Below are 12,140 nucleotides of genomic sequence, written 5' to 3'. Positions count from 1 at the left end.
ATGTGAGCAAGCTGGGATTTCAGGTTCCCATCTGGCTCCGGGGTTTTTGTGTTCAGCCATATCTTCATGGCCCCCGTGAAAGTGTGGTAAATGTTGCCCCCCGTTCACCTTCCTGTCCTCTTGACGTGCAGAGGTCCTGGGTTCCAGCAGGACGCCGCAGGGACCCTAGCCGTCGTGAGCCAAAAAGACTGCAAGTCCCAGCTCCTCACCTGCAGCCCAGCTCTGGCTGCCTGTGGGTGGCTGCCAGGGAGGAAGAGCTGGGAGTGCGGTGTTCTGCAGAGAGACTCGGATTCTAGCTGCAGGTGTTCCCATAGCTCTGCTTGTGGCGCATCCTTGCCCAGAAACTCACGGCCTGCAGGGGGCACACGAAATGACAGAAACGGTGCCGCCTGGACAGGGCCGGGGAGGGCTGGGAGCTTGCTACCAGCAGAGGTTATTAAGAAGGGTTGGGTGGATGCACACGCACTCGGCCGGTCACCTGGATAATGAAAGAACACCTTTTGCCCTCAGCTCTCAGAATGGCGGGGAAGTAGAGAAAAGATGATGTGACAGCATTTGGGAACATTTACAGAAAGGTCAGAGACACTCCGCTGTGTGGATCTCAGCTCCCTAACCTGGCAATGGCTTTGACTTTGTTTTTAAAATTCTCTTCCGGTACAGGCATAGTCTGTCCTTGCATAGTGGTCCCCAGCCCCCAGTCTCACCTGAAACCTACCAGGTAGCTGGGCAGAGGCTGGGTCCGTGACAGAGCTGGACAGGTGCCCCCTTTTTCATTTCCCCTGATGCTTTTTAGGGATTTTGAAGCTTTGGTAAAGATCCCATTCTGATGTTGAACAGAAGAGAGGCGTAGTCTTCTCCCAGAAGATGCTGGGCCCTGGCCACCATCTCCTTATCTCCAGCACTGTGAACAACTGCCATCGGATGGGGTGTCGAGCCTCCTGCCCTCTGGTCCTGTGGCCAGAGGTCCATGGTCTGTGTAGCAAGTTATGGATTTAAACCAGCATTTCTTCAGGATGTATTTCTAGGGTTTTGTGACCACGCAAGTTTAGGAAACTTTGGGCTACACTGTTAAAAACTGTTTTTTAATCATGCTAATACCTACTGTGAATCTCAAAGAAGGGGTTTTTTTTAAAACAGTAGCCAGTAATACTAGCTAGCATATATCGTTTACTGTTCATTGAGTCTGTGAGCCTACTAAGCTCTTTCTACGCAGTTTCTCATTTAAACTCCATAGCATCCCTGGGAGGTAGAGGCCAGCACCTTCCCCATTTTAAAGACGGGGGAGGCACTTGTCTTAGCTGGTTTGCCCTGGGCACAAAGCTTTGTACTCAAGCAGGCTGAGTCCAGACCCCATGCTCTTAACCAGGATATGGTACTCTTCTGGTAGGCGACCTTGACCAAGCCTTCTTGTATTTGGGACTCCTCATTCCCAATGGGATCAGTACCCCGAAGCACTCTAGTTGGAGAAACGTCCGTTTAAACTTAAAAGGTAAACAGGGGCTGCTCGGCGAGCAGGGGCATAGAATTTCTTGTATGAGTCCTGTTGGGTTCCGCTCTCCCCGCAGCCCCAGCCCCCCCCCCCCCCCGCCCCAGACGTGTTTGTGTCACGTTATGTTGGTGTCAAGCGTCTTTTCTGCAGGAGAGGCAGGCACAGAGGACCTGGAGTAGGAAGTGAAGCCAGTGGTTCTCAAACCTGGCTGCATATTGCAACTCATGTAATGACCGCTAAAAATTGCTGATGGCTGGCCTCGTTTTCTGGGATTTCCAGTGAGTCCGGATGGGCTAACCAGGCACTGGTGAGGTTTAAATGTTCTTTGAGAACCACTGGTTTGGACAACTCCTTTGTGGTCCAGTGACCATGTCTTCTACCAAAGCAAGGAGAAGAAAGGGTCTCTTTTCTAAGTTAAACGACTTAACAGGGTTTTGGTTGGTTGGTTGGTTGGTTCGTGACTGAGTGACCTGTGTTCTCAGATTACTGGCCCCTTATAGCCTTGTACCATGAATCCTCTCCATGGCCTGTACTCCTCACCCTAACTTTGCGCTGACAAACACGTACTGACCGGCCCCTCTGCAGAAGCTTTAGACTGGTTTCTGAGGAGAATGGTGGGAAAGAGGCTCGGCACTCTTACTCCCGTTGGAGGAAGTAGGTGGGTACCGCTGCCCAGAGCACTGCATCCGTGCTGTTGCCAGGGGAGCTGGGGCAAGAAGTGCATTCTGGGCCATGCTGTTAGCTGACCACACACACACACTTTTTGTTGGGCTTAATTGCAAATATTGGGCTCCAAAGGGTGTTGCTGTCATTCTCAGTTGAATCAGATGAAACTGGGTGAGAGGATAGTTTCTTGGTTCGGTAGTTAAAATAACTTCAGCTGTTATTTACTGCTATGTCTCCAGAAAGCCCTTTTTAGGGAAAACATATGCCCTTGTCAATGAAAGACAATGATTGTTTTAACCCTGAGCTATAGTGGCTTTTCGTAACGTCTTCATCTTTTCAAAGGCACAGACCCTAGGCTATTCAAGGCGTAATTCCAGGATTTCGAGACTATTGCTCTTTTTTTCCAGTTCAAGATGGATGTGCCCCAGGTTGATCAAAGGGTTTGTAATGGGAATGTTTCTGTTGGTTTCTTACAGTACAACAAACACCTCTTCGTGCACATTGGGCATGCCAACCATTCTTACAGTGACCCATTGCTCGAATCAGTGGACATTCGTCAGATTTATGACAAATTTCCTGAAAAGAAAGGTGGCTTAAAGGAACTGTTTGGAAAAGGCCCCCAAAATGCCTTCTTCCTCGTAAAATTCTGGGTGAGTAAGACAATGCTGTGGTCGCGGTGGATTTTGTCTGAATGGTCGCATCCTGTGTGTGAGCGCGGAGCCTGTGCGCGTGCATCCGCAGGAGCGCCTGGGGGGCCATCCCCATGCTGACCTTGTGATACATCCTTGGGTACAGATGCACCCGGGCAGCATCTGATATCCCTGCCCGAGAAAAAGAGAGATGGAAGGCCTCTTTGGGCTTCAGGGCTCACTCGTGCCATGGCCGTCCTCACAGACGGCTGGAGTCGTGATAGAGGACCTGGGGCACGACGAGACCCTTTCTGTTTCTTCTCACCCCATTAAGCAAAAAGACCTATAAATTTCACTGGAGCACAGGACCTGAGGCAAAATGGGGCCGGGATGGAGATAAAGTTTCACGCTTCAAGATTTTAGAAGTGTCGGAGAGCCTGCAAAGTGGCTTTTCCCCGTAGGTCCCTCATTTGTGCTTTAAAACACCGAGGGCAGATCCCCCCAGCTGCTGGGGCTCGCTCTGAGAGAGGTTTTCTGTTCTTTTCTCCACTAGTCAGGCTCGAGCCAAGAGACTGTTAACAGGTCACAGGCATGAGTACAATGTGTGTATATTGGAGGCAGCGAGACACCAGAGGGCCTGTTAGCAGTGAGTATTTATAAGTCACCCGTCTTTACAAAAATAAAATCACTTCAAACGTTTGCACTCCTTAGCATGGCATTAAAGGCCCTAAGTGAGCTGGTTCCAGGGGGTTCTTTGCTCTCCATCCTGTGCCCAGCAGTTCTGTGTGTCTGATGGATTTTTTTCCTTTTCTTCTCTCCCGTGGGGCCAGCTCCTCCTTCCTTTGAGATGGTGGCTCCTTTATTCTAGCACCTTCCTCACTTAGGCAGACCATTGATTTTCCTTTTACTCCCAGCGCATTTTGCAGTTAATCAGTTCCCATGCTGGGTCATAATTACTTGGATGTGTGTCCCACTCCCCTCTGGACCCAGGCTACCTCCGGGGCACCTCACTCATAATAGGGCTGCCGTTTATTGAATACCTGCTGTGGGCTAGGAGCCGTGCTAACGCTTTACACTCATTTTATCCAGTCCTCACAGTGTTAAGTGGGATTTGCCTCCTATCCAGCTAAGAAAACAGAGACTCAGAGATTACAAAGGACAGGCTACTTGTAGAGTGGGGGGCCGGGTCTTGTAATGAGATAAGTTTGGCTGTTGTGCCTCTGCCTGATTTCCTGGCTGCTTCATACCCTGTGAGGCATACCCAGCCGGTCAGGGGCAGGGCGCCGGGAGGCGGGGGGGGGGGGGGTAGGGGGACTTCTGTCCATCGAGGACTCTCCATTTCTCCAATACCACACAAACGCCTTACACAAAAAAGCCCAACGAATGGGGAAACGAATGAATAAATCAGGGGAAAATGTAGGTTTTAAATTTCTTGGAGGAGAATTTACATATTAAATTTAGTTTGTTTAGTTTCTTCTATCTGTCCGTGGCAGCTAGATTTCATTTTTCATTCTTCTGTATTAAATTTGGATTGTTGTGGAAAAAGCCTTCTACTTATATTAATGTTCTTGGGACAAGTAATACATATGGGTAACCTGAATAAGGAAAAATCCCTTTCAGATTGGGGGCTGCCACTAGAGATTTGAATGGTCACTGGGGGTCAGTTATTATATGGTAACATAGCAGTTTTCAAAGCATGGCTTAGAGTCCCCTGGAGGGTTCATCCGTATACTTTCAATGGGCTGAGAAGGCCAAAGCTATTGTCATTATGACACTGGGACATTGTTTGGCTTGTGCACACTGCTGATATGCACTCTGAAGGTTCAAAAGAAGTAGGGTAAGGGGTGCCTGGGTGGCTCTATTGGTTAAGAATCTGACTTCAGGTCGTGACCTTGCGGTTTGTGAGTTCGGGCCCCACGTTGGGCTCTGTGCTGACAGCTCAGGGCCTGCGGCCTGCTTCAGATTCTGTGTCTCTCCCTCTCTCTGCCCCTCCCCCACTCGTACTCTGTCTCTCTCTCTCTCAAAAATACATAAAACATTTAAAAAATTAAAGAAAAAGAAAGTAGGGCAAAACTGCTGAAGCTTTAGCTTAATTGGGCTGGTACTCCCGTACGGTTTCAAGAAAAAGAGAACTAGTCACACCAAGAATGTCCTTTATGAATTGTATTACATCTTGAACCCAGAGTACACATGGCAAATGAATGCAGGGAGCCTGCCTGCCACATCAAGGAGAACGGCTGACAATATTTATTACCAAAGAGAAAATCCTAGCTTTCTAGAAAAAATAAGGGTTTTGGAAAACTCATATCCACCTCCGTGAACTTGACAGCTTTCCAGTACTTAAAAGACTTGTCTGGTGAGATCCACAGCCAAATCAACAAAAGTGACTTTTTGGTATTGTGTAAGATAAACCAGTGGATTTTAATGTAACTGCGTATGAAAAGTTCACGGGTATGGTTTCAGATTCCACACTGCAGCTGCGTTTTAAGAAACTGTCGCTTGTTAAGTTTTGGTATGGTATGAAATAAAAATGACCACAAGTATCTGAAGAGCCTGTTGAAGTACTCTTCCCTTTTCTAGTTCCCTATTCATGTTAGTCTGGATTTTCTCCATGTACTTCAACAAAAACAACACATCGTGACAAGTTGAATGTAGAGGCATGTTTGGGAGTCTAGGAGTTTACATGAAGACACACGTCAAATACATTTGCAAAGTATGAGACAGTACTACTCTTCCAATTTTTGTCTTTGTTTTTTAAAATATGGGTATGTCCAATTAAAAGAAAAAAAGATGTAATGAGTTTATTTTTTAAGTAGGTAACAAACAGGGGTGCCTGGGTGGCTCAGTCGGTTAAGTCCGACTTCAGCTCAGGTCATGATCTCACGGTTCATGGGTTCGAGCCCCGCATTGGGCTCTGTGCTGACAGCTCGGAGCCTGGAGCCTGCTTCGGATTCCATGTCTCCCTCTCTCTCTCTCTGCCCCTCCCTCACTCACGCTCTGTCTCTCTCTCTCGCTCAAAAATAAACATTAAAAAAAATTTTTTTTTAAATAGGTAATAAATCTTTTTAAGATGTTCTCAGTTTAAATTTCCAATACAGAAAATACAGATAGATATAACCGACAGAAACAAAAGCCCCTTGAGGTCCTCAATAAGTTTTAAGAGCAGAAGGGGGTCCCTGAGATCAAAAAGTTTTTGAGAGCCACTATTGTGAAGGGTATAAAAAGAGGCCATTCTACTCAAGTTGATTATAATTAATCAGAAATTGTGGGATCCGATGAAAGGAAACCGTTTTCATTACTTTCACATTAAACAGTATTGGTTTTTAAGGTTAATAAGATTTCTTATAATTAGCATGTTATTTGGATATAAAATGGAATGGAAAGTGCTTAAAAAGTTATTCTTGTTTTTGCTTTCAAAGCAAAAACTTGGGATGATTTTAATAAACGCTTTCAGTGCTGGGCCCCTTTGGTCATGAATCCCCAAGGAATGAAGTCTAGATTGTAGCGTGTGATTGCTGGTAGGAAGTGTCCAGTTTAGAAACAGTTGCTCTGGGATTAGATACTAGTTTATTAAATTAACACATGCAAGATTAAAATTAAGCACTCCTATGAATGTGGGAGGAGAGTTCACTCCTTGAGTACAATTGTGAGCACCACTTAACCTTTATAAAGACATTCAGTCACAACCACTTTAAAATAAATGAGGAGGGGCGCCTGGGTGGCTCAGTCGGTTGGGCGGCCGACTTCGGCTCAGGTCATGATCTCACGGTCCGTGAGTTCGAGCCCCATGTTGGGCTCTGTGCTGACAGCTCAGAGCCTGGAGCCTGTTTCAGATTCTGTGTCTCCCTCTCTCTGACCCTCCCCCGTTCATGCTCTGTCTCAAAAATAAATAAACGTTAAAAAAAATTTTTTTTTAAATAAATAAATAAATAAGTAAATGAAAAAATAAATAAATGAATGAATGAGGAAAGGCCATTTGAATTAGGTTTACAATTTGCTGCAATTTGCAGTTGCACTGGCTTCCTCCGATGCCTAAATAAGAATGAATTATACTTAGAATATCTATCCTTGGATAGCTGATGTTTCTAGCAGGTGTTTCTGAAGCCGGTTTAACACTCCCTTTGAAATATTTTTTGTATCTGCAATTTGCTTAGCAGATTTTCTTATCTTTATGTGAATTCAGTAAATTTCAGCAGAGATCCTGTACCCGATCTCCTTTATTCTCCTCCCTTTTTCCTCCTTCTCAAAGTGCCTGAAGTCTCTAGGGTGTCAAAGTTAGGCTGACTCTTCATTTGCCCCTACGATTGCTCCTGAAGCTGCTTTCGGAATGTCGGGCCGGCCACCTGCAGCCTGGACTCAGTCGGGCTAGGCAAGGTCAGGAGTTTGCCGCGGAGGAAATACTGAGCGCTACCCTCCTAGTGCCTGTACTTGGAGGCCCGAGCTGTGGGCACCTCCACCCTTGGCCAGCTGACACTTGAAGGTGAATGGCATGGTGGTGTGCCAAGCAGCAGTCTCTCCACTGTTCGGAGGGTGGAAGACCCTGACTGGCACCCCAGGACTCAGGTCCCCAAACATAAATGACCGGCAGAGGCAAGGGTGCCCATGTGGGTGCCCCTCTACCCTGTTGGCTCTGTAACCCCTCATGCCTTAATGGGGTGGGGCACCAAGGGCCCGTGTGGATGGCTGTATATCTGGTGAGATCTTTTTTTTTTTCTTTTAAGAGCCTTATTGAGGCATAATTTACAAACCATAAAATCTACACCTTAGAAATCGGTGACTTTTAGAAAAATGTACAGAGTTACATAACCTTCACTCTACTACAGTTTGAGCCTATTTGTATCAGTCCAGCAAGATCCCCCGTGCCTGTTTGCAGCCGTTCCCTGTTCCCGCTCCCAGCCCCAGACAGCTACTGATCTACTTTCCGTCTGTACAGATTTGAACCCTTCAGTGTGCAGGCGTTTGCACCTCGCTTCTTTCCCCCACCGTGTTTTGAGGTGCGGCTATGTTACGGCGCGCCTCTAGGTAGCCTCTTTCTATTGCCTGGTACTAGCCCATCGTGTGGACATACTGCGTTTTTGCTTATCCGTTCACCAGTTGATAGACTTGCGGACTGTTGACCCTTTAGGCTTTTCTCCAACAATGCCGGTATGAAGTCTTTGTGTACAAGTCTTTGTGTGGATGTGACGGTTGCGTGTTCACCATCTTTCTTGGCATTTTTCCATAGCAGTGGAATTGCGAGGTCACATGGTAACTTCATGTCTAACTTAAGAAACTGCCCCAGATGTTTTCTTAAGTGGTTTCGATTATTTTCCCTTCCCCCCCAGGTGAGATGTTAAGGGTCACTCGCCACCTCCTTCAACCATTATGGCGGCCAGTATCAGGGTAGGGAGAGATGACCTTGAACGCTGTAGATGGATGAGGGGCTGGCTAGGGGGATCAGCAAGACACAGGGCACACGTGAGGTCCATCCAGGTGAGTTCAGGAGCATTCAGGTATCTTGAGGTGCTTTGCAGCTGGGCCTTCACTTGTATGCGAGGCGTAGGTGGGCGGACAGATTAGGAAAGACAAGGAATCGGGCTTGATCGTGTCAGCAAAAGGAAGCAGTCAGTGCTTTTAACCATTTTCAAGCCAAGAGAGTATTCGGATTCTTTTTACTCAGTGTTACAGGGACTTTATTTGCATTTTGCCTTCTCTGTTTTTATTCTTTATCTTTTTCTTTTCATGACCCTCTCCTCATTTCCTTTCTCTTCCTTCCTGCCTCCTTTTCATTCACTCTTGTGCATTTTAATTCTTTTCCATATTTAATTACAAAGAGAAGAAGAGGCTTCTGCAGGAAGGGGCGGGAAGGGGCTTCTCACTTTTTCAGCAGTTGAGTGTGACTTAATGAGTTCCTTTTTTCAGCCAGGACTATGCCAGATAAGCATGTCCTTGATATTATTTAATCCTTGTGAGGCCCGTGTGATTATTCCTACTTTACTTTACACATAAAGAAATTGAGTCAGGGAGAGGCAGAATGACTTCTGCAAAGTCTTACAGCTAATCAGTGTGGGATTGGCCAAACTCTGAATCCACACTCTTTCCGTGAAATCTGTGTGTGGCCTCTGCAGGGGGCACAGCTCTGTCCCTAGCCCCTCTCCTGGCCCGATTTCGCTGGAAGCGGGTGACGGTAACCGACGGGAAGCAGCGTGGTTTCTGGCTGAAGTCAGCCCTGTCATCACGGGATGCCCTGGTGCACGTTACGTGGGGGCAGCCGTGAGCAGACGCTGCTACCAGGAAGTTCAGGTTGGACCTCGAGTCTTCTTAGAAAAACTGATACCTCACTGTTAGCGGCCTTTGGGGTGGGGTTAGGGGAGCAGCAGCTTCGTGTTTACATTATGATTCCAAAGGCAATATCGTAACATTCTAGACAGTCTTGGAAATACATAATTTTTCATTCATTCCTAAGTTTATGTAGCTTGAATCGGGGAATACATTAAATTAAATCTGGTATCCGGCTTTTCTCCCTTACCAGACACCCTGACAAGTGGCCATATGCCATTATATCCCTCATTACCTTTTTGTTTTTTTAGTTTATTTATTTATTTGCAGAGAGAGCGCTCACGTGAGTGGGAGAGAAAGAGAGAGAATCCCAGGCAGGCTCCACGCTGTCACCGTGGATCCTGATGTTGGGCTTGAACTCACGAACTGTGAGATCATGACATGAACCAAAATCAGAGTCAAACCCTTAACCGACTGAGCCACCCTGGCGCCCCCCTAATTATCATTTTTAATGACTACATGATATCCGATTTGCTGGTTAAATAAAAATTTAATTATCCTTATTTTATCAAATATTGATAATATTACTGTGTGTGTGTGTGTGTGTGTGTGTGTGTGTGTGTGTGTGTGTGTAAATAACCAAGGTGCTGTTTTCTAAGGCAATTGAGCGCCGAGTAGAGCAGGCATCTGCATCCAGCGTGCATGGACATAATTTAAAACGAAACAACTTTCAACTGTCACTTTGCTTTTTGAATTCCTCTTCACCTGCAGTTATTTTTTCTTTCTACTCAAAGACCTTAATCCTTCCTCATTCTCTAGAGCGACTTTTTTTAATGTTTATTTGTTTTGAGAGCAAAAGAGAGTGCACACGAGCCGGGGAGGGCCAGAGAAAGAGGGAGACAGAGCATCCCAAGCAGGCTCCGTGTGTCAGACCTGAGCCCAAATCAAGAGTCAGACACTTAACCAACTGAGCCACCCAGGTGCCCCCTCTATCGAAACTATCAACGAGGTTAAACATACTGTTTCACTCAACTCTGAGACCTATACTTGTTCCCATCTTAGCAGTTCTAGAAGTGGGATGCTGCTTAGAGCGGACACCATCAGTGCCTTCCTGCCCCTCCAGAGCTGTGGTCGTCCTCACCTGCCTTTTGTGACCTGAGCCAACGTGAGAGGCGTCTCACCAGCCCCCTGTCGCCTTAGTTAAGTCTTTTGTACTAATAGCGCTTTGGACAACTAGTGCACGTCTTAGCTTAAACTTGAATCCCTACTGAAAACGTCTCGGAAAAATTACAGTTAGATGCAGGACTGAAGTTATGATCGAGGAGTGTGGAACCAGACTGGTGAGGCAACCCTTGCACTGGCAGAAAACCAGACATTTTTTCCCCTTATAAAACAGTGATGGATTAGGTGCTGTGGAGGCCCTAAGAACAGAAGAGCCCCATCCGCAAATGGACCATTTCCGCACCGAGATTACGCAGATGGGTTGCCAGTGATACAGCAGACAAGGCAGCTAATTTCAGATAAATGCCAACTGTCTTGGAATTCACCATCGGATTCCCAAAGCTAGACAAGGTGTGGGTGTGATTTCGTTGTGAGTCCCAAAAGACAGAAATCCAAAGTATCACTTTTAGCTGACTTTCAAAAGAAGTTCCTTTCCAGCCACACGTGGTTTCCTGAAGGAAGTAAACAGAATTATGGGTTTAACCAAATAAGAAACACAGCAAAGCTAATATTTTTTGAAGGGCCTCCGAATTCTACTCTCTGTCCTAACAGGGTGTTCAAGTGTCAAGCTTGGGGACTCTGGTTCAAAGAAAGCCACGTGTTACCAACACGTTACTGATAACCTTGCAGCCTAAAACTATTTAGAAGAATAATTAGTATGATGAAGACTTAGTCTTAAACTTTGCTTGAAATAATAAGTAATATGAAAATGAAATTTTACGGACATGTACCCTGTTGTTAAAGAAAAATTTTATACACGTTTATACAACGTTTCTTTTTTCTCTCAAATTATCAAATTAGTGGTATTTTAGAAACCAAGGTATATGATGCTACCCTGTGGTTATGCGTAATATTTTGCTTTTTAAAATTCTTGGAATTATGATCATTCAGTCGAAACGATTAACAATAAATAAATATATCTATAGTCGTTCAACTTTCTTAACCTATTTTTCTGGGGGAGGAAAAAGGCTAGTTTTACTAACCAGAGCAGATGTGAGAAGGCTTTACAAAACAGAAAGAGAAAGTGAGTTATCTGGAAAGAGGGCAGCTGTTAGAAGATGCTTTTATCTTGGTAAGAACAGAATCACATTTGTTGGACAAAATGACAGCCACTATAAATAAAACCACTGGGCTTTATGTAAGAGGAGAAACCGGGTGCACACGGAAGCTGCCCGAATGGCCCCCTGCGGAGTTTCAGCCTGTGTCTAATTGGATTCAGCCTGATTTTGGATTGGAATTGTAGACTGGAGTCTATCATTTGGAACCAAACCCACCCGTTCCTGTTCGTGGAAAAGGAAGTTAGCAAAAATGGAACGATTTGCTCCGCACATGTTTCAAACTGCTATCAGTAAAGAAAGGGTCTTTCAGTTCAACAAGCCTTCCATGTCTCCGTACTTCGGTCTCATCTCAAAATAGCATCGAGTCCCGAAATTACGAGAGCACTGTCAAGTGGTGGCATGATGTAAGTGGAGGGAAGATTAGCAAGCAAAACCACGGTGTTCGGAGGTATTTATGAGGCTAATACATAATAAATACCCTGGGCCGATTGTGGTTATGTGATCATCTTCACCAGCGGCCTGTTTTTTACAAAAAAAAACATTGCTTGGGGTGTCTGGGTGACTTAGTTAAGCATCCGATTCTTGATTTTGGCTCAGGTCGTGATCTCACGGTTCATGAGATCGAACCCTGAGTCCGTGTCTGACAGCACAGAGCCTGCTTGAGATTCTCTCCTCCGCTCCCTACCCCCCCCCCCCGCCACTGCCCCGCACACCCACTCGCTCTCGCTCCTCTCTCTCTCGTGCTCTCTCTCTCAAAAATAAATAAATAAACTTTAAAAAAAAAAAACATCTCTTATCCACAAGTTCTGGTACTGCGTG

The 12,140-nt window shown here is 45.9% G+C and overlaps 1 protein-coding gene across 10 annotated transcripts in view; it reads left to right on the top strand.

Moving 5' to 3' along the window:
• Positions 1–12,140, top strand: part of TEAD1 (TEA domain transcription factor 1) — a 269,913-nt gene that overhangs the window by 226,740 nt on the left and 31,033 nt on the right. For 9 of the 10 annotated variants that reach the window (XM_040456831.1, XM_040456829.1, XM_040456835.1 and 6 more), the window contains one exon: positions 2,632–2,805. The exons of the other annotated variant lie outside the window; for it this stretch is intronic. In XM_040456831.1, coding sequence (XP_040312765.1) covers positions 2,632–2,805 — 174 coding nt within the window. The remainder of the gene's footprint in view (positions 1–2,631; positions 2,806–12,140) is intronic. 10 annotated transcript variants of the gene reach the window in all.

Source organism: Herpailurus yagouaroundi, unplaced genomic scaffold, assembly GCF_014898765.1.
Source record: "Herpailurus yagouaroundi ecotype Mexico unplaced genomic scaffold, PumYag 218, whole genome shotgun sequence".
Lineage (NCBI taxonomy): Eukaryota > Metazoa > Chordata > Mammalia > Carnivora > Felidae > Herpailurus > Herpailurus yagouaroundi.
This window is presented reverse-complemented; position numbering and strand designations above follow the sequence as displayed.